This window comes from Pristiophorus japonicus, chromosome 4 (assembly GCF_044704955.1).
Source record: "Pristiophorus japonicus isolate sPriJap1 chromosome 4, sPriJap1.hap1, whole genome shotgun sequence".
NCBI lineage: Eukaryota > Metazoa > Chordata > Chondrichthyes > Pristiophoridae > Pristiophorus > Pristiophorus japonicus.
Window position 1 is genome coordinate 127,426,871 of NC_091980.1, and position 21,394 is coordinate 127,448,264.

At 45.6% G+C, this 21,394-nt stretch overlaps 1 protein-coding gene across 1 annotated transcript in view; it reads right to left on the bottom strand.

Moving 5' to 3' along the window:
* adam19b (ADAM metallopeptidase domain 19b) overlaps positions 1 to 21,394 on the bottom strand; it is a 202,605-nt gene that overhangs the window by 12,872 nt on the left and 168,339 nt on the right. Inside the window, exons 15-18 of the mRNA XM_070878580.1 lie at positions 17,899 to 18,007; positions 16,186 to 16,390; positions 13,851 to 13,928; positions 4,066 to 4,174 (exon numbers count right to left, since the gene is read on the bottom strand). Coding sequence (XP_070734681.1) covers positions 4,066 to 4,174; positions 13,851 to 13,928; positions 16,186 to 16,390; positions 17,899 to 18,007 — 501 coding nt within the window. The remainder of the gene's footprint in view (positions 1 to 4,065; positions 4,175 to 13,850; positions 13,929 to 16,185; positions 16,391 to 17,898; positions 18,008 to 21,394) is intronic.

The following is a 21,394-nucleotide window of genomic DNA, read 5'->3' on the forward strand; positions in this document are numbered from 1 at the left end:
AGGTTGTGAAAGGTGTGATATAAATGCAAGTTCTTTCTAACTCCCCACCTGTCTATGCTGTATCTGGCTGGCAGTACTGGATGCTGATAGTGAGTATCTTTAATGAAAAACATAGCCATTTCTGAGCACATCAAATTAAGCTTTGCTGTCTGGTTACAGCCAGGTGGTGGCGCATGGCAATCGGTAATTTCAGATGTCATTTGGACGGTAATGATTACTGTGCTTCTAGCTTCCTAACTCAGGCAGTTGGTCACCTGTCTCTTGGTAGCCATCCACTGATGAGCTAGGGTGTTACTTTTCCTTCATAGATTTAAAATTAAAATCAATTATTTTGCAATGTTTGCCCAGCTAACTCAGCAGAGACTGGGAATCGAACCTGGCACATTCTGCTCTGTACAGGCCAGAACCACATAGAGTAGTACGTTCACCCACCAGGGGGAGCCGCTCATCAATTTCAAGTGAGATATCGGGACTGATTCCACTCCCTGCTGTGTCAGACTAAATTATGCATTCAAGTCTCTGGAGTGGGATTTAAAAACCCGTAACTGTTTAACTGAGAGGTGAGAGTGCTACCAATTGAGCCTAGCTGATACCCAACGATATGTCTGAAAAGTGGGGAGAATGCCTGAATCGAATGTAATTTAAAAAAATGGACATGGAGCTCTTCAGTCCCCCAGTGTTGCCCTGATTATAACGCATCATTTGCCTCACTCATACTGCACCAATGTGACACTTTATGAGCATTATTACGTCTGTGATGGAACTTTTGATGATCTTTAGTCGTATTTGGGGCATTTCACGTAAGCGAAAGACTCCTTCCTTCACTGCAATGTTGGGCTTGGTAAAACAAGCCTGAAACAAGTCCAAGGCTCATCGGACAGCTTGTCCATACTGAGAGGTCTCCGACGCATCTGGGTGACCATGGAATCATGGACCATGGAGTGTGCCATGCCCACTGGTTCACTGGTAGATTTGTTCCAACCACTGGACACCACAAGGGGAATGGCGTGTATAATTCCTGAAAGTATGACTGTCTCAATTTACTAGCCATACATTCCTTTTGAGATGGGGTAGGGGACACTTGCAGTTGTTCAATCAGAACGATCTGTCTGTGCAGGACCTTTGGAATGAAGGAATGAGTAAAAAAATTCTAGTTCACCTCTAGATGGCAGTGGTCTTACATTGATGGGGCCGAAATCCCGGCCTCCCAGGTCTGTACGGAATGTGTATGGAGTGTGTACAGACCCGGGAAGGCATCGCAAAAGCCGGTTTTCAGCGCACAATGCACATGCGCTGAAAACAGTCTTTTCCGATCTGTCAAGCTGGAGTTTGACAGGTCTTCTGTATCTCGGGAGCGAGAACATTTGCAAGGGCAAGATTGTGGTATTTACCCATATCTTGCCCAGCAAATGTCCTCAAAACTCTTGTGCCTGATAAAAGCAGGCACATAGCCTAGTTTTACAGGTGTAAGAGTTTTAAAACCCACAGAAACATTGTAAAATAAAATTATAAAAACACATTTTATTCTTAACAACCCTCCCCACTACTGTAAGTTTATTTCAAACCATAATTAAAAAAACTTTTTTAAAAATTGGAAATTTTTTAATAATACATAAATAACTTTAATCTAAATTAATAAAAATATGTTGTGTCTTTTTTCTATTTTTTATTAGTGTTTTGGGTGTTTTGGGGCCGCTTTTCATTCACAACCTACGGAGCTCCCATTATTATGAATGAGAACATACTTGACCTTGATTGGCTGCCCAGAGCCATGTGACTGCAGCTTCAACCCTGCGCACGTCTCAACAGGCACGCGCTGCGATGCGCAGTCAGTGGAGGCCTCAGGACCGGGAACTCACCTGGGCGCAGCAGCTTCAGGCAAGTGCGCATCTTTTTAAAGTTTTTTACCCGATCGCCCGTGGGAAGCAGCCGACTGGGATTTCTGGGCCGACATCACAAGATGCCGTGAGCAGCTCATGTCATGCTTCTGCCAATTGAGCTTTGTTGTGCTGCTCACAACTTGTGCTGTACGTTTGCGATGTCAGCCCATTCACGCTGCACTACCTGTAATTGCGCAAACTCAGCTGAGATCCAGGCAGATATTGAGGTCAGTTGTATGTAAATTGCTCTTTCTCCCTCCTTTAACATGCGGCACAGATAACTGGCTACGTGGCATCGGAAGTGCAACAAACGTATCTCACAAACTTGATACAGATGAGGAATAGACACCAAGCAAAGCAGTCTGATTAACTCATACCAACAGACGAAATTGAAGGATAGGAAAAGACCAGCTGGACCATCGAGCCGGCCTCACAACATGATGACAGAAGCATCATGACTAAACGTCTTCCCCCTCACTTCTCCCACACATCTACCACCCCACCCACCTACGCCACAGCCATGTAATCTCATGGGAGAGGCATAAAACCAGAGAAAATCCCAGGGCCAAAAAGAGAAAAAAATATTCTGGAAGATTCCTCTCTGACCCTCTCTGGTGAAACCAGTTCAAGAGATCACATGGACCAGGTGTTATCTGTTATTCTATATATGATGCAATCTCTGCTCCCATCAAGCAACGGTCTAGCTCCCTCATATAAGGAGCTGGATATTAAAAAAAACTGGGTGAGAATGGGACTATTGGATGAGTATAGACTGAGATGACTGAAACACCATGGAACCACGGATAGCAACTGGTCACACATGCACTTTGGAGGTGTAAACGTAGATGGATTTTGTGTTTTTCCTGAATATCGTTGAGGGCTGGGGAGAATTTGAAGAGTTTCCCCTCAGTTGATTATAATAAATAATAAGCAGATTTGTATAACAACAACAACTTATATTTATATAGCATCTTTAACATAGTGAAACATCCCAACGCACTCCACAGGAGTATTATTGAGATAAATAACCAATTACGTTAACACATCTCAAACAATGAATTGCTTTCAAAGTAAACATTGACAGTTCCATTATGCGCTATCAATGTCCCACAAACAGCAAGACATAAGACAAATGATCAGTTAATCTGTGTTTGTTTTGGTTGTCTTGGTTGAGGAAGAAATATTCGCCAAGACACCAGGAAAAATCCCTGTTCTTCTTCGATTAGTCTCATGGGATCTTTAACCTGAACCCATGGAACTAGCAGAGAGGGCCTTATTTTCACAACTCATTCAAAGAATGGCAACCTCACCAAGCAGCACTCCGTCGGTCCTGTAATGTGATCTCAGCGTAAAATTATGTGCTCCCATTCTGGGAGCAAACCGACAATCTTCTGACCCAAGGGCTAATAACTGAGCCAAGCTGACATCTTAAATAGGCTTGGTATGATCCATGATAAGAAATTCCATATTTGGACTGTGAAAGAAGTGGGCCTGATTCCAGGTTTTCTTGTGTTCTTATTTTAAATGGTCAACTGAATTCAAAGCATTCAATCCAGAAATTGACATCATCCACGTCATAGGAACACAGGACGGGAGTGACCATGTAGACTCTCGAGCCCGTTCACCATTCAAGTGGATCACGGCTGATCTGTATCTTAACCCCATCCACCCTTCTCGGTTCCATAACCCCCAATACCCTTGCCTGACAAAAATCTATCAATCTCAGTTTTGACATTTTCAATTTGACCCTCAGCCTCAACAACTTTTTCGAGGGAGAGAGTTCCAGATTTTCACTACCCTTTGTGTGAAGAAATGCTTCCTGACATCACCCCTGAACGGTTGAGATTTAATTTTAAGGTTATGCCCCCCTGTTCTGGACTCCCCCACCAGAGGAAATAGTTTCTCTCTATCTACCCTATCAAATCCTTTAATCATCTTAAAATCCTTGATTGATTAGATCATCCCTTAATCTTCTATATCAAAGGGAATACAAGCCTTGTCTATGCAAACTGTCCTCGTGATTTAAGCCTTTCAGCCCCGGTATCATCCTGTTGAATCTGCACTGCCGCCCCCCAAAGGCCAATATATCCTTCCTGAGGTGCGGCACCCAGAACTGAACGTAGTGCACTAAATGTGGTCTCACGTCCTGCAGCATAGTGACAGAAAGCATTCATTGCCCACTTACAGTTGGGTGTTCCAACCCCACCATCCACACTGCCGCCGTGTCCTGCTTTGTTGCAGAATGGAGGAGCCCAGCCTGGCTCGCAGTGACAGTTCTGGTTGTTGTTACAAACCTGGGCCAAAGAAAAAAAATTGTCAATATCCCAATATCTTATTCATGAGCCCTTGATCGAAATAACCCCATCAGCCATATTGGAAACCTGCCAATTTCAAAGTTCTGTGCTCATTTACAAATGGCCTACCCCTCCAAGATCCCATCCCAGCCACGCCTCAGCTCTTCTGAATCTGGACTCCTGTGTCCAAGGGGAGTGCCTCAACTCCTCCATTGGTGGTGAAGCAGCTTCACGGGCCTGCGCTCTCTCTAAACCCCTCCACCTTAGAATCAGCACAGAAGAAGGCCATTCGGCCCGTTGAGCCCGTGCCTGTTCGCAACTAGTCCCACTCCCCTGCCCTTTCTCCATAGCCCTGCAATTTTTTTACCTTCAGATACTTATCCAACTCCCCTTTGAAAGATAAAATTGTATCTGTCTCCACCACCCTTTCAGGAGGTGCATTTCAGATCTTAACCATTCGCTGCGTAAAAATGTTTTTTATTACGTTCCCCTTGGTTCTTTTGCCAATCATCTTAAATCTGTGTCCTCTGGTTCTTGACCCTGCTGCCAATAGCAACAGTTTCTATCTACCCTGTCCAGACCCCTCATGCTTTTGAACACCTTTATCAAATCTCCTCTCAATCTTCTCTGCTCTAAGGAGCACAAATCCAGCTTCTTCAGTCTATCCACTTAACCGAAGTCCCTCATCCCTGGAACCATTCTTGTAAATCATTTCTGCACCTTCTCTAAGGCCTTCACATCTTACCTAAAGTGTGGTGCCAAGAATTGGACATAATACTCACCTTACTAGTTCTCTCTACCTTCCAAAGCCTTCTCAAAACCTATCTCTTTGACCATACCTTCAGTCACCTCCCTAACTTGCTGCTAATTCCTGTTTGGTGTTCATTACCTCTCTCTTCCCTCTTCTGTTCTCGGAAGACTCTTACTTGAGCCTTGTTGAGTTTGAACCTGAGCTGTCCAGATCTGTACTAACAGCCCGACCCTACTGAAACTATGTAAACATTCAAGATTCAATTCCATAGGTGCATGAAGGAAAACAGGATAAAGGGATATGGGAACAGAGTGGGTAAATGTGATTCCAACTATTGGCAACTATTCGGTTGAGCCAAATTGCCATTTTCCATGGTGTAATACTACATGTGAAAGGAATGATTATGGAAAGTCAGATGCTACAAGTCAGGTATTTATTGAAGGTTAAATATATTAAACAGAACATTGTATCATTTGGTGTGGACCAGAGTCACCTGAAGGTGAGTTTAGTTGAAGAAATCCTTTCAGTCCATTTGATCCCATCGTTCCAGAACACAAACCCTACCTTCTCCCCATTACAGCATTTATATCTTTCCTAAGTATCCTGGCTTTAATATTGCTGATAATCAGTTCAGGAAGTTCACTGTTTCAATCCCTAGTCTATGTAGCATTGACCAATTTTAACCAGTGTGGCATGGGATTCTCAACCAGTGTGGTGCTGCCCTGTCATTAACACAAACTTAACTTGTGGGAGTTAAATGTTGTATTATAACCCTGTACTTCATTGGCAGTAAAGTGCTTTGGGATGTTCTGAGGTTGTGAAAGGTGTTATTTAAATACATGGGACTCAATTTTCCCCAATGCTGTTTTTTTGGCGTATTTCAACAGTAATGTCAATTTCTTTTGGGCCCGATTACTCCTAAAAAAAGTTGAAAGTTTTCCCGTTCTAATTTTTGAAATTGGCGCTGCGCAGCCTGTCCTTTAGCTTCAGGGTGTGGAGCCTAATGTCTGCGCCAAATAAAGGTGTGGTGTGGACCAGAGTCACCTGAAGGCATGCGCGAAAAAAAATACATTTTTCACGTGACTGCTATGGGCGCGCATGGACAGTACACCTCCCAGTCTACATTCAGCCATTTTTAAAGAGCCAGTTGTGTGTGAGAACTTTAATTCTGAGTGGTGTGTGAGAACTTAAAATCGGAGCTGCACTATCCAACACGGCTCAAGGACCAAGACTTTCTCACAGGATGAAGTGGAGGCCCTGATTACTGTAAGTGAGGCCAGATGGCACGAGCTGGAAACCAGCAGAAGTCACATAAAAGTGTCACTAAAAGAAGTGAAGAAACGCTGGAACCAAGTTGCAGAAGATTACTGTGCAATGGTGACCACCACGAGGTCTGGAGGCCAGTGCAAAAGGAAGTGGCAGGACCTTGGTCAAGTAGTTAGTGTAAGTAATATTTTCATTTATTCAATGGAATTGCAATTGTAAATGTGACCATCTGTATGTCCCACCCAGCAGAAAGACACCCTCTCTAAAAAATTATATTTTCATCTTTGCAGAGGAAGGTGGCACACAACAAAAGAGGAGGCCCGGCAAATCTGCACCAACTGACACCCGTGGAAGAGGGGGTCCCTGCTTTGATGGGTCCTGCCTGGAGAAAAGCAACCACCACTTCACAAGCTGGGCCCACACTTGAGGGAGAGAGTAAGTCCTTCAAATTCCACAGTCTGGCGTTGCTAAATTTTAAGTACTGCGCAGGCTAGCCATGCTTCGGTTCATGGGGATGTCTCCATCAGCTATGCTTCGATTGATACAATGTGCTATCATTCATCGTGGTCCCTCAAATCAGCCTGCTGCCTGCGCTATGTGAGTCTACTCATGCCAACCTGCCTCCTCCTCTGCAGCTAACCTAATTTGTCTGTTCTGTTATATTTTGAAGAACTTGAGGCCAACCATGAGACCAGAAATAATGGAGGCTTGTAATAAAGGAACGGCAATAATCATGGGTGATTTTAACCTTCATATTGATTGGACGAAGCAAATTGGCCAGCGTAGCCTTGAGGAGGAGTTCATAGAGTGTATCCGGCAGGATTAATAAATGATCTCATAGTAAAAGATCCTCTAGGAATGAGTAACCATAACATGGTTGAATTTCAAATTCAGTTGGAGGGTGAGAAAGTTGGTTCTCAAACCAGCATCCTAAGCTTAAATAATGGAGACGACAAAGGTATGAGGGCAGAGTTGGCTAAAGTGGACTGGGAAAATAGACGAAAGAATGGGACAGTTAATGAGCAGTGGCAGACATTTAAGAAAATATTTCATAACTCATACAAAAATATATCCCAATGAGAAGGAAAGACTGTAAGAGAAGGGATAACCATCCGTGGCTAACTAAGGAAATAAGGGAGGGTAGCAAATTGAAAACAAAGGCATACTGTAATAATGTATGTACATAAGGTCTGCCCACACCAGGGGGCACTACCATCGGAGGTCCTAGGGTCACAGGTACACTCATGCTGGGCCCGGTATATAACCTGAACTTCACCTTTGTATCTTCACTTCTGGAAGCCATTAAAGACTGATCAGGTTACATCTAGTCACTGGCTCACAGTACGGAGTTCATTGTATTATTTCATACACTACACATATAATGTGGCCAAGACTAGTGGGAGGCCAGAGGATTGGGAAATTTTTAAAAGCCAGCAGAGAACGACTGAAAAAATGATTAAGAGAGGGAAGAGAGGTTATGAAAGTAAACTAGCACAAAATATAAAAACAGATAGTAAGAGTTTCTACAGGTACATAAAAAGAAAAAGAGTGGCTAAAGTAAACGTTGGTCCCCTGGAGGATGAGACTGGGGAATTAATAATGGAGAACAGGGAAATGGCAGAGACGTTGAATAAATATTTTGTATCAGTCTTCACGGTAGAAGGCACTAAAAACATCCCAATAGGGAGGAACTTAATACAATCGCTATCACTAATGAAGTAGTACTAGGTAAAATAATGGGATTAAAGGCGGACAACTCCCCTGGACCTGATGGCTTACCTCCTAATAGAAGTGGTTGCAAAGATAGTAGATGCATTGGTTGTAAACTAACAAGATTCTGGGGCGGTCCCAGCAGATTGGAAAACCGCAAATGTAACGCTCCTATTTAAAAAAGGAGGCAGACAAAAAGCGGACAAAAAGTAGGAAATAGCAGTTAGCCTAACATCTGTCGTTGGGAAAATGCTGGAGTCCATTATTAAGGAAGCAGTAGCGGGACATTTGGAAAAGTATGATTCAATCAAGCAGAGTTAGCATGGTTTTATGAAAGGGAAATCATGTTTGACAAATTTTCTGGAGTTCTTTGAGGATGTAACAAACAGGGTGGATAAGGGGGAACCAGTGGATGTGGTGTATTTGGATTTCCAGAAGGCATACGATAAGGTAACACAAAAGAGGTTAATGCACAAGATAAAAGCTCATGGGGTTGGGGGTAATATATTAGCATGGATAGAGGATTGGTTAACTAACAGAAAACATTGAGTCGGGATAAATGGGTAATTTCCCAGTTGGCAAACAGTGACTAGTAGGGTGCCACAGGGATCGGTGCTGGGGCCTCAACTATTTACAATCTGTATTAATGATTTGGATGAAGGGACCGAGTGTAATGTAGCCAAGTTTGCAGATGAGACAAAGATGGTTGGGAAAAAAATTGTGAGGAGTACACAAAAAATCTGCAAAGGATATAGACAGGCTAAATGAGTGGGCAAAAAATTGGCAGATGGAGTATAATGTGGGAAAATCTGAGGTTATCCACTTTGGCAGAAATAATAGAAAAGAGAATTATAAGTTAAATGGAGAAAAGTTGCAAAGTGCTACAGTACAGAGAGACCTGGGGGTCCTTGTGCATGAAACACAAAAAAGTTAGTATGCAGGTACAGTAAGTAATCAGGAAGGCAAATGGAATGTTGGCCTTTATTGCAAGGGGGATAGAGTATAAAAGCAGAGAATCCTGCTACAACTGCACAGGGTATTGGTAAGGCCACACCTGGAGTACTGCGTATTTAAGGTCTCCGTATTTAAGGAAGGATATACTTTCAGGGAGGCTGTTCAGAGAAAGTTCACTAGGTTGATTCCGGAGAGGAGAGGGTTGACTGATGAGGATAGGTTGAGTAGGTTGGGTCTATACACATTGGAGTTTAGAAGAATGAGAGGTGATCTTATTGAAACTTATAAATTAATGAGGGGGTTCGACAAGGTGGATGCAAAGAGGATATTTCTACTTATAGGGGAAACTAAAACTAGGGGACATAGTCTTAGAATAAGGGGCCGCCCATTTAAACCAGAGATGAGGAGAAATGGAATTCTCTGCCCAAAGAGCTGTTGAGGCTGGGCCATAGAATATTTAAGGCGGAGATAGACAGATTTTTGAGCAATAAGGGAGTAAATGGTTATGGGGAGCGGGCAGGAAAGTGGAGCTGAATTCATGATCAGATCAGCCATGATCTTATTAAATGGTAGAAAAGGCTCGAGGGGCCAAATGGTGTGCTCCTGCTCTTATTTCTTATGTTCTTATGTTCTTATTACCCTGATGAGGCTGAAGCCGATGCAGAAGAAGATTCAGACACGGACGAGCCTGAAGAGGAGAACATCTTCCAAACCCACCTTCCAGACCAAGAGCATTGGGGTGAGGAGGAGGGGGAGGGGAGGGTCAGGGTGAGGGGAAGGATGAAGCTCCCACTGTTGTACTCACTCTGGAGGAGGTGCTGGTGCCACCCATTGAGGTGCCAGCCCCTTTCCTGAGTAGTGCGAGTGTTGGGACATTTCATAGTTTCACACTGTCCGAGGCTGCGGGTTGCAGTGGAGTGCAGCGAGACACACCCAGGGCCCCATTGTCCGAGGCTGCGGGTTCTAGTGGGATGCAACGAGCCACACCCAGGGTGGGGAGGGGAAGGAGAGCTCAACAGTGCTCTCCTGAGGTGCAAGATGTAACAGATGTGCTTCAGATAATGATAATAAGTGCGAGAGCATTGACCTTATGTGATCACTCCTGGACACCATCAGTGGGATGGGTGATTAGGTATCGGGACTGTCGAGAGAAGTAACAACACTCTCATAAGAAATGGGAACACAGCGCGGGAATGTTCGGGATGGAATGTCGCAGGTAGGTGATACACTGTCAGTGAACATGAGGAAGGGAATGTCGCAGGTCGCTGATACATTGTCAGTGAACATTAGGGAGGGAATGTTGCAGGTAGTTGAGATGCTGTCGGGACACATGAGGGAGGGAATGTCAGAGGTAGCTGCTGCAATAAGGGAACATGCCCAGACCCCGCGCCCATTGACAGGATCAACTGCCATTCCCACTCCAATCCCCAGACCAACCTCTGAAGAGGCCCAAGCCGGGCCTTTCACATTACTGCCTACCCCCCCCCACTCTGCCCCCCCCCCCCGACATCAAGAAGTGCACATTACCCGAGATGCTCGAAAGAATAAGCTTGGTATCAACCCGAGAAACGCTGCACCCCCGCCTGCGGGCAGGGGCGATGGAGTCACCAAGACCATGCGCAGTGGGCATTCTTAGAATAAGGTGGAGGAGAGATGGGTGCAGCCTTTCTTTATTGCTGTTGTTGTTATTATTGTTGTTGTTGCAAAGTGCCGCAGTACAGCGGGACCTGGGGGTACTTGTGCATGAAACACAAAAGGATAGTATGCAGATACAGCAAGTGATCAGGAAGGCGAATCGTATCTTGGCCTTTATTGCAAAGGGGATGGAGTATAAAAGCAGGGAAGTCTTACTACAGCTTTTTAAGGTATTGGTGAGGCCACACCTGGAATACTGCGTGCAGTTTTGGTTTCCATATTTACGAAAGGATATACTTGCTTTGGAGGCAATTCAGAGAAGGTTCACTAGATTGATTCCGGGGATGAGGGGGTTGACTTATGAGGGAAGGTTGAATAGGTTGGGCCTCTACTCATTGGAATTCAGAAGAATGAGAGGTGATATTATCGAAATGTATAGGATTATGAGGGGGCTTGACAAGGTGGATGCAAAGAGGATGTTTCCACTGATGGGGGAGACTAGAATTAGAGGGCACGATCTCAGAATAAGAGGCCGCCTGTTTAAAACAGAGATGAGGAGAAATTTCTTCTCTCAGAGGGTTGTAAATCTGTGGAATTCGCTGCCTCAGAGAGCTGTGGAAGCTGGGACATTGAATAAATTTAAGACAGAAATAGACAGTTTCTTAAACGATAAGGGAATAAGGAATTATGGGGAGTGGGTAGAGAAGTGGAGCTGAGTCCATGATCAGATCAGCCATGATCTTATTGAATGGCAGGAGCAGGCTCAAGGGGCTGTATGGCCTACTCCTGTTCCTATTTCTTATGTTCTTATGTTCTTATGTAACTGTTCTCAAATTAAAAGTTTTTTGTAAGTGATGTAAATTTACAAGTTTAAAAGTTTGTAATTGATCTTAATGTTTGTAAGTGATCTTAAAGTTTGTAAGTGATCTTAACTGAATACTTTAAAGTTTGATACAAGAAAAATTTTATTTAAGTTAAGTGCAAACAACTGTTAAACTTTTGAATAAAATATATATAAAATTATAACTGAATCATTTACATTATGTGTTCCATTATTATCACAACTTTTTGAACTAAAGAAGAATCATTTACATTATTTGTTCCATTAACACAACACAACATTACGGAACAGGTCCAAATTTAAACATGGTCCATTTGAATAGTTGCCGCTGAGCCTTCAGGCAGCAAAGCATTCACGGATGAGCTGCTGGCGCAAGGCTCAAGCAATCGTTACCAAACTTCATGATGGCTATGTTGTGCAGCATGCAGCACATAACGGTGAACTGACTGACAATCTCAGGGGAGTATTCTAAGTAGCCTCCGGAATGGTCCAGGCATTGGATGCCAATGGTCCTCTCTATTATGCTGCGTGTTGCAATGTGCAACATGTTGTATTCCCGGTCAGCTTCTGTCCGGGTTACGCGTATGGGCGTCATGAGCCAGGTGGCTAGGCTGTACACTTTGTCCCCCAGCAGCCAGCTCTGCCCTTCTGGCTGCTGCTGAAACATGGCAGATATAGCGCTCTCGTATAGGATGATCAACTGCCATGATGCGATCCATGTCGTCAGACGAGCTGCACATTCATGGAGTGGAAGCCTTTTCTGTTCTGGTACATCTCAGAATCCTCCAAAGGCTATGTGGGTATGATCAATATAGCCCTGTACCTTTGGGAAGCCAGAAATCCTGGAGAAGTCCACAGCCCTGTCACGCATTTGCTGGGCGGTCATGGGGAACTTTATGTAGTCATTCCTCTGGGCATGTAGTGTAGCAGTCACCTGCCAAATGCAGACATGTGCTGCATGTTGAGAAATGGCGCACACATCCCTAGTTATGGCCTGGAATGATCCAGATGTATAAAATGAAAGTGTAGCTGTAACCTTTACTTCAACTGACAAAGCAATCCTCCTGACGCTTCTAAGGTGCAGGTCTGCTTTTATTAACTCACAGATTTCGGTTATAACTTCTTTGCGGTAACACAGCCTTCTCACATAGTCTGCATCAGTCAGGTGCAGGTACGAATGTCTGTCTCGATATACACGATGTGGGTAAGGCCTCCTGCACATCATCCTATGTGCTCTGGGGTTCCTCAGGTGATGATGCCTAATCAATCTTCTCCTCCACAGCACCATCACGCAGAAGGCTTGCATGAGGTATGGCACTGTCAATATTGCTCCCATAATTAAAATTGTAGCTTTGCAAGAAGCTCAAAACAACAGAACAAAGCACTCACACCTTCTTTCCTCTCTCTCTCTAAGGTGCACGCCCAAGTATGGACCACACCCTGGTCTGCGCATGCGCAATAGGCTTGCTTAGAACGGGAAGCTCGGCATTTGGGGCAACCAAGTCTAATGCAATTCTTTAATTGTTGATGCTTTTCAAAGTACCACCCCACCACCGAACATCTCCTCACTGAGCTCGAGGGTTGAAGCGTCAGTCAGCAGAATCACTCCCTCGCCCGGATACAGGGGCTCGGCTTCCACCCGCGCCACCTCCCCAACTCCCATCCTTCCTGGGGTTCTTTTGAAACTGCTGTATAGCCTAAGGATTCCTCATGCCTTATATAAGGTGCTGGAAGTTCAGTTTGGCTTCCACCCCATCCCACCAACACCCCACCCCCACGGGCATCTTTTGAAGCCGAACCCTGAGCCCCTGTGTCCAGGCGAGGGAGCGATTCTGCCGGCCGACGCTCCGACCCTCGAGCCCGTTGAGGGGATATTCAGCGGTGGCGTGGTACTTTCAAAAAATCAAAAATTAAAGAATTGCATTAGACTTTAATTCTCTCCCTTTTGACTTTGAAACAATTAGGATTTATGATGCATATTCTTTGCCTTCTTGTGTCCCTCCAAAACTTCGCCTAAAAACAATGGCGTCTTTCTGTGTCAATTTTTTAATGTGCGTTGCTTTTTCTTAAGTGCACAGAAGATTTTTTGGGGGTGGTCACATACGCCGTCCTCGGAAAAATGTAAGTTGGCCAAACTTACTTAATTCTGAAAAACTGGCGCTGACATCAGGATACGCAAATAAACATAACCTAAAAAAATCGTAATGAACTGAATTATGCTGGCGCAGAAACTTTGGGGAAACTTGGAGATTTTAATTTAGTCCAACAAAAAATGGTGCACGCCAAAAAAACGGTGCAGATAATTGGAGAAAATTGAGCCCACAGTCTTTCTCTCTTTCTTTTCTTTGTTATCAGAGATGACTGTCATCCATAAGTGATTCCTCAGAATCACTAAGACAATCCGAGATTTGAGTCCAATAATACAGCATCATTCACAACGCAACAGGAAGTTATCTCATTAAAGATGAACAATGAAAGCGAGCGGACAAAGAGAAGTCTTGGATGTGTTCCACACCTACCCCATGGTTGTGGCATTTTGCGGTACATTCATCTGCTGCCAGGAAAGAAGCATTCTGACATTGTCCTTCAAAGCATATCTGTTAGAACAAAGGAACTTTTAGAAACAGGAAAAGGCCATTAGGTCTGACAGAGATTAACTGGGTCAAAATCTTGGAACTCTCTCCCTGACAGCATTGTGGGAGTAACTTCACCACACAGACTGCAGCAGTTCAACAAGAAGACTCACCACCACCTTCTCAGGGGTAACTACGGGTGGACAATGAATGCTGGACTTGCCAGCAATGCCCACACCCTGAGAATTATTTATTTTACCAGCCAGCTCAGCATACTTCTCAATCCCTTCTCACTGCATAAACGTATCTGGTTGTCTCTGTTTCCATTTTATACTATTTTAACATGACATCAAGTTAACCAGAGAGCCCTTGCCCCCAGGGCTCATTTGGAGCTGTAGTCTGTCTATTTGCACAGTACTGCAAAGTTCATCTGTTTTGCTGCGTGACAACTGAGAAAGGGAATGAGTTTTAGCGGGACACAAACGTCAGCAAATCCAAGTGTCCAGGTTTCACACCAGGGGTTGAAATCTGTGGCCATTCCAACGCACTCCAGCTGTAACTCTAGCAGGGCTTTCAGTGAGGTCAGACCCAGATATGACAAGACCCGCACTTAGGTCAGGGGTTCTGGGATGGCCTGTTTGGGGCAGATCGACCGACTCCAAACATGGCTATTGATGTTAAGAAGGGCCAAAGGCAGAGACCTCCACTATCATGCATTCCCACTTTCCAGGCCCTCAGATATATCCAGAACAAAAAGCAGGGAGCCATCAGAGAGACATAACAGAGAGAGGGGTGTGGGAGAGAGAGACACCCGGAGAGGGGAGTGGGAGAGAGGGGGGCAGGGAGAAGGGTGTGGGAGAGAGAGAGACATAACACGGAGAGGGGTGTGGGAGAGAGAGAGACATGGGGAGAGGGTAGTGGGAGAGAGAGGGATCAAAGAGAAGGGTGTGGGAGAGAGAGGGGACAGGGAGAGGGGAGTGGGAGAGAGACACATGGAGAGGGGAGTGGGAGAGAGGGACACAGGGAGAAAGGTGTGGGAGAGAGGGACACAGGGAGAGGGGAGTGGGAGAGAGCGGGGACAGGGAGAGGGGTGTAGGAGAGACACAGGGAGAGGGGTGTGGGAGAGAGAGACACAGGGAGAGGGGAGTGGGCGAAAGGGACACAGGGAGAGGGGAGTGTGAGAGGGAGGGGACAGGGAGAGGGGAGTGGGAGAGAGAGGGGACAGGGAGAGGGGAGTGGGAGAGAGAGGGGACAGGGAGAGGGGTGTGGGAGAGAGAGAGACATAACACGGAGAGGGGTGTGGGAGAGAGAGGGACACAGGGAGATGGGAGATGGGAGTGGGAGAGAGAGGGAACAGGGAGAGGGGTGTGGGAGAGACACAGGGAGCGGGGAGTGGGAGAGAGAGGGGACAGGGATGTGGGTGTGGGAGAGAGACACAGGGAGATGGGAGTGGGAGAGAGACACAGGGAGAGGGGAGTGGGAGAGACAGAACATGGAGAGGGGAGTAGGAGAGAAAGAGGGGACTGGGAGAGGGGAGTGGGAGAGAGAGGGGACAGGGAGAGGGGTGTGGGAGAGAGAGAGACATAACATGGAGAGGAGAGGAGAGTGGGAGAGAGAGGGGACAGGAAGAGGGGTGTGGGAGAGACACAGGGAGTTGGAAATGGTAGAGAGGGGACAGGGAGAGGGGTGTGGGAGAGAGACACAGGGAGATGGGAGTGGGAGAGAGACACAGAGAGAGGGGAGTGGGAGAGACAGAACATGGAGAGGGGAGTGGGAGAGAGAGGGAAAATGGAGAGGAGAGTGGGAAGAAGATGGTACCTGGAGCTATAATTATGGAGAAACAGAATAGAGGGAGAATATGGAGTGTGCATCGATGTAAGTGCAGGAGAGTCAGTGTGAAAGAGTGAGAGACACCTGGAATTAGCAGCACTATCAGAAATCAATAAGTGAACAAATCAATGGTCATGGGGCATAGAGCCATGTCCAAACATCACAGGCACTGAGTGCTGTTGGCACAACCTGATGTGCCCTGCACACCTTCACACCTGGTTGGTAACCTGGCGGCGAGGATCGCCATTATAATACCCGTCCGATTTGCGACCCATTGATGTTAATGAGATGAGAATCGCATGGGTTGCACTACAGGCCAACGATCCACTCCACAAAACCACCGGAAAAACGGCCAAAACCAAAATCCACCTTTTGCCTGTTTTGGCCCTCGGACCAGTAACAGCGTGCACCCAAACTCAACCTTTTGTTTTGCCTATGCAGAGTAACTTACGTGCTTCTCAGTGCATTTTGTTCCAGTCATGACCAGTCCTGGGTCCAGCATATCCCCTTCCAGCTCTGGAGTTGTGTAAACATGGGTTCCCCTGCACCGCACCCTCCTCCCATCCACAGTTATTGTGGTGTCTATGGCAACGGCGTTTGCCTCAAGGGGCTTTTGAGCCGCACTTTGACATTGTATTTTCCCACACTTGGCATTCCTTTCATTACAAAAAAAAAACATGTAAAATGTTAACAGTGCTAAGAGCGGTGGGACTGTTTGTTTCTCTGAGGCTGCCAAAGAATGTGCGATGCCAAAGATTCAATTTGTCCCTTTTAGAATATGAGTTTTGCAAAACATTAAAACATTTGTAATAAATTTGATACTTAACAATATTAAAATATACTTTTGAGCTGGTAATTTTACGCCAGACTCTACCTCTGTTGTCTTTCTGTCACTCTCCCTCACTTTCTGTTGTAATCCTTCATCCTCTCTGCCGTGCTCGCTCTCACACTCTCCCCAAGTTATTTCTCTCCCTTCCCTCTCTCTCTATTTATTTCTTCTCACCTTTCATTGACACTGTGACACTCATTCGCTCCTGTTTTCCTCCCTATTGCCACTCTCACTCTCTATTTCTCCTCCTTTCCTCTCTCTCTTGCCGCATTCTCAGTCCCCCTTTCTCTCTGCCTCTTTATTATTCCTAGAAAGTGAGTAGCCTCCATTTGGTAGATTTTCTTGATGGTTTGTCTGAGATCAGGAACTCACAAGGCGGGACTAATCATTGGTCGTCTGTTTTGAAGGGTTCGCGGCAGTAAGTTATTTTACCTGTCGACATACTCTTTTAAATACACTAACTTGGTCAGGTGTTAGCTGTGGCTCAGTGGGTAGCACTTTTGCCCCTGAATCAGAAGGTTGTGGGTTCAAATCTCACTCTAGTGACTTAATCACAAAGTGTAGGTTGGCATTCCAGTGCTGTACTGAATGAGTGCTGCACTATCAGAGGTGCTGTCTTTTAGATGAGATGTTATACTGAGGGCCTGTCTGCTCTCTATAGGTGGACACTAAAGATCCCATGCACTATTTTGAAGAGGCGTTCTCCCTGGTGTCCTGGCCAATATTTATCCCTCAACCAACATCACTGAAAAAAAATAGAGTATCTGGTCAGCGCTGCTTGTGGGATCTTGCTGTGCACAAATTAGCCATTACATTGCAACAGTGACAAAACTTCAAAAGTATTCATTGGCTGTAAAGGGCTTTGGCATGTCCTGAGGTTGTGAAAGGCGTTATATAAATCTAAGTTCTTTCTTTTTTTTAAGCCAGTGTTTGACGGTGCAATCGGTCTTTGGCAATCGCGCAAAATGGGTGATAGCAAATCAGCAGCTCGTTTTACACCTCACCGGTTTTCTTTACCCAGTTGAAGTCAATGGAAATGAAAATTGGGCGGCGGGAGGTAAAACAGGCTGCTTTGTTGCGCTGGTGCCATTACTGCGCCCCCCCCCACCATTACTGCACCCCCCTTGCCATTACTGCGCCCCCCCCACTCCATCTTACTGCGCCCCCCCCTCCCACCCCGCCTTTACTGTGCCCCCCACCCCATCATTACTGGCCCCTCCGCACTCCTGCCATTACTGCGCCCCCGCCCCACCCCCACCATTACTCCGTATGAGTGAAATCAAATACAGGTGGAGTTGCCAATCGTCGCCAAGGAACAGCAAGTGGCCTTTGTACCTGGGCTCACACTTGCGATAACTTCCCCGCCGGTCTTTGCCACAGTTTCCGTACGTGTCCCCGGCATCGTTCACCATCTCGAAGCACTCTGCTGGAGCAGCCTGAGCCCCTGAAACCGTGGAGAAGAAAGTCGGGGGTTATACCTTCAATACACTTCGGAGCACCAGCTGCTTTAGAGGAAAAATGAAACGACCGTTCGGCCAACGAGCCTTACTCATAAATATACACAGGAAATGCTGGAAAACACTCAGCAGGTCAGGCAGCATCCATGGAGAGAGAAACAGAGTTAACGGCTTTAATTTTAACCTAACTTGCCTGGTGGGAAACCTGGTGGGATGGAACGCCAGTTTTACACCTGGCCCGATATTAATCTCCCTTGACTTCAATGTTGAATTAAGAATTATTAAAGTATACCATCTTCCCTCAGCTGACGAATCAGTACTCATCCATGTTGAACACCACTTGGAAGAAGCACTGGAGATAGTAAGGGGACAGAATGTACTCTGGGTGGGGGACTTCAATTTCCATCATTAAGAGTGGCTCAGTAGCACCACTACTGACCGAGCTGACCGAGTCCTGAAGGATATAACTACCAGTCTGGGCCTGTGACAGGTGGTGAGAGAACCCAGACGAGGGCAAAATGTACTTGACCTCATCCTCACCAATCTACCTGTCGCAGATGATCGGTCCATGACAGTATTGGTAGCAGCGACCACAGCACAGTCATTGTGGAGATGAAGTCCTGTCTTCATACTGAGGACACCCTCCACCTTGTTGTTTGGCACTACCACCGTGCTAAATGGGATAGATTCAGAACAGTTATAGCAGCTCAAAACTGGGTATCCACGAGCCACTGTGGGCCATCAGCAGCAGCAGAATTGTATTCCATCACAATCTCATGGCCCAGCATATCCCTCACACTACCATTACCATCAAGCCAGGGGACCAACCCTGCTTCAAGAGGACTGTAGAAGAGCATGCCAGGAGCAGCACCAGGCATACCTAAAAATGAGGTACCAACCTGGGGAAGCTGCAGCACAGGACTACATGCATGCTAAACAATAGAAGCAGCATGATATAGACAGATTGAAGCGATCCCACAATCAACAGACCAGATCAAAACTCTGCAGGCTTGCCACATCCAGGTCATGAATTAAACAAATAATGAGAGGAGGAGGCTCCATGAATATCCCCGTCCTCAATGATAGCGGAGTTCAGCACACGAGTGCAAAAGACAAGGTTGAAGCGTTCGCAACCATCTTCAGACAGAAGTACCGAGTGGATGATCCATCTTGGCCTCCTCCCAAGGTCCCCACCATCACAGAAGCTTGTCTTCAGCCAATTCCATTCACTCAATGTGATATCAAGAAACGCCTGAGCGCACTGGATACTGCAAAGGCTATGGACCATGAAAATATTCTGGCTATCGTGCTGAAGACTTGTGCTCCAGAACTAGCTGCTCTTCTAGCCAAGCTGTTCCAGTACAGCTACAACAGTGGCATCAACCCAACAACGTGAAAAACTGCCCAGGTATGTCCTATCCACAAAAGGCAGGACAAATCCAATCCAGCCAATTACCACCTCATCAGTCTACTCCCAATCATCAGCAAAGTGATGGAAGATTGTCCTTGACATCAAAGCAGCATTTGACTATGTTTGGCATCAAAGGAGCCTGAGTAAAATTGAAGTCAATGGGAATCAGCGGGAAAATTCTCCACTGACTATAGTCATACCTAGCACAAAGGAAGATGGTTGTGGTTGTTGGAAGCCGATCATCTCAGCCCCAGGACATCGCTGCAGGAGTTCCTGAGGGCAGTGTCCTAAGCCCAAACATCTTCAGCTGCTTCACCAATGACCTTCCCTCCATCATAAGGACTGAAGTGGGGACATTTTCATTTGTAGCTCCTCAGATAAAGAAGCAGTCCATGCATCAAGATCTGGACGACATTCAGGCTTGGACTGATAAGTGACAAGTAACTATTGCACCACACAAGTGCCAGGCAATGACTATCTCCAACAAGCGAGAGTTTAACCACCTCCCCATGACATTCAACAGCATTATCATCACCGAAGCCTGCACAACAAACATCCTTGGGGTCAGCAATGACCAGAAATTTGTGAACCAGCCACATAAATACTGTGGCGAAAAGAGCAGGTCAGAGGCTGGTTATTCTGCGGCGAGTGTCTCACCACCTGACTCCCAAAGTCTTTCCACCATTTACAAGGCACAAGTTAGTGGTGTGATGGAATACTCTCCACCTGCTCTATTTCTTTCTCCACAGAAGCTGCCTGACCCGCTGAGTGTTTCCAGTATTTTCTGTTCTTATTTCAGATTTCCAGCATTCGCAGTATTTTCTTTTGCTTTAGGCTTTCATACATCCACCTCAATTCCCCACCCTATCCCACCATTCCTTCTTCATCCAGAAATGTATCCAATTTTCTCTTCAATACATTTATTCTGTCTGCATCAATGTCCTCTCCTGACAACTTATTCCACAACTTGGTTATAAGAACATATGAACATAAGAAATAGGAGCAGGAGTAGGCCATACAGCCCTTTGAGCCTGCTCTGCCATTTAATATAATCATGGCTGATCTGATCATGGACTCAGTTCCACTTCCCCGCCCGCTCCCCATAACCCCTTATTTCCTTATCGGTTAAGAAACTGTCTACCTCTGTCTTAAATTTATTCAATGACCCAGCTGTCTCTGAGGCAGCGAATGTCACAGAATTACAACCCTCTGAGAGAAGAAATTCCTCCTCATCTCAGTTTTAAATGGGCGGCCCCTTATTCTAAGATCATGCTCCCTAGTTCTAGTCTCCCTAATCAGTGGAAATATCCTCTCTGCATCCACTTTGTCAAGCCCCCTCATAATCTTCTATATTTCGATAAGATCACCTCTCATTTTTCTGAATTCCAATGAGTAGAGGCCCAACCTACTCAACCTTGCCTCATAAGTCAACCCCCTCATCTCCGAAATCAACTGAGTAAACCTTCTCTGAACTGCCTCCAAAGCAATCTGTTGGGAGCAACAATAAAAATAACCTTTAACACAGTAAAATGTCCCAAGGTGATTTGCAGGAGCAATTATCAAACAACATTTCCAATAAGCCACATAAGGAGATATTGGGGCAGATGCAGGTACGGCCACCAATAGTGGAGTGATGAAAACAAACTACGGATATGAATTCAATACATTGAAATTACCGTAAGTTTGTGTGAGAGCTTGGCAACGGTCAACAGCAAATATGGACTAGCAACACTTGCAGAGATCTGGGAGGGATGTAGGGCTGGAGGAGGTTACAGAGATAAAGAGACCAGGGAAGGATTTGAAAAGAAGGATGAGAATTTTAAAATCAAGGCGCTGTCCGACCGAGAGCCAATGTCGGTCAGCGAGCAGATCCCTTCTTATTTCTAAATTCCCAAGTGTTTGCAATTGTCAATGTCATGTATTCAACTATCATTGTAACCCATGTATAAGCTGACCTAAGAAC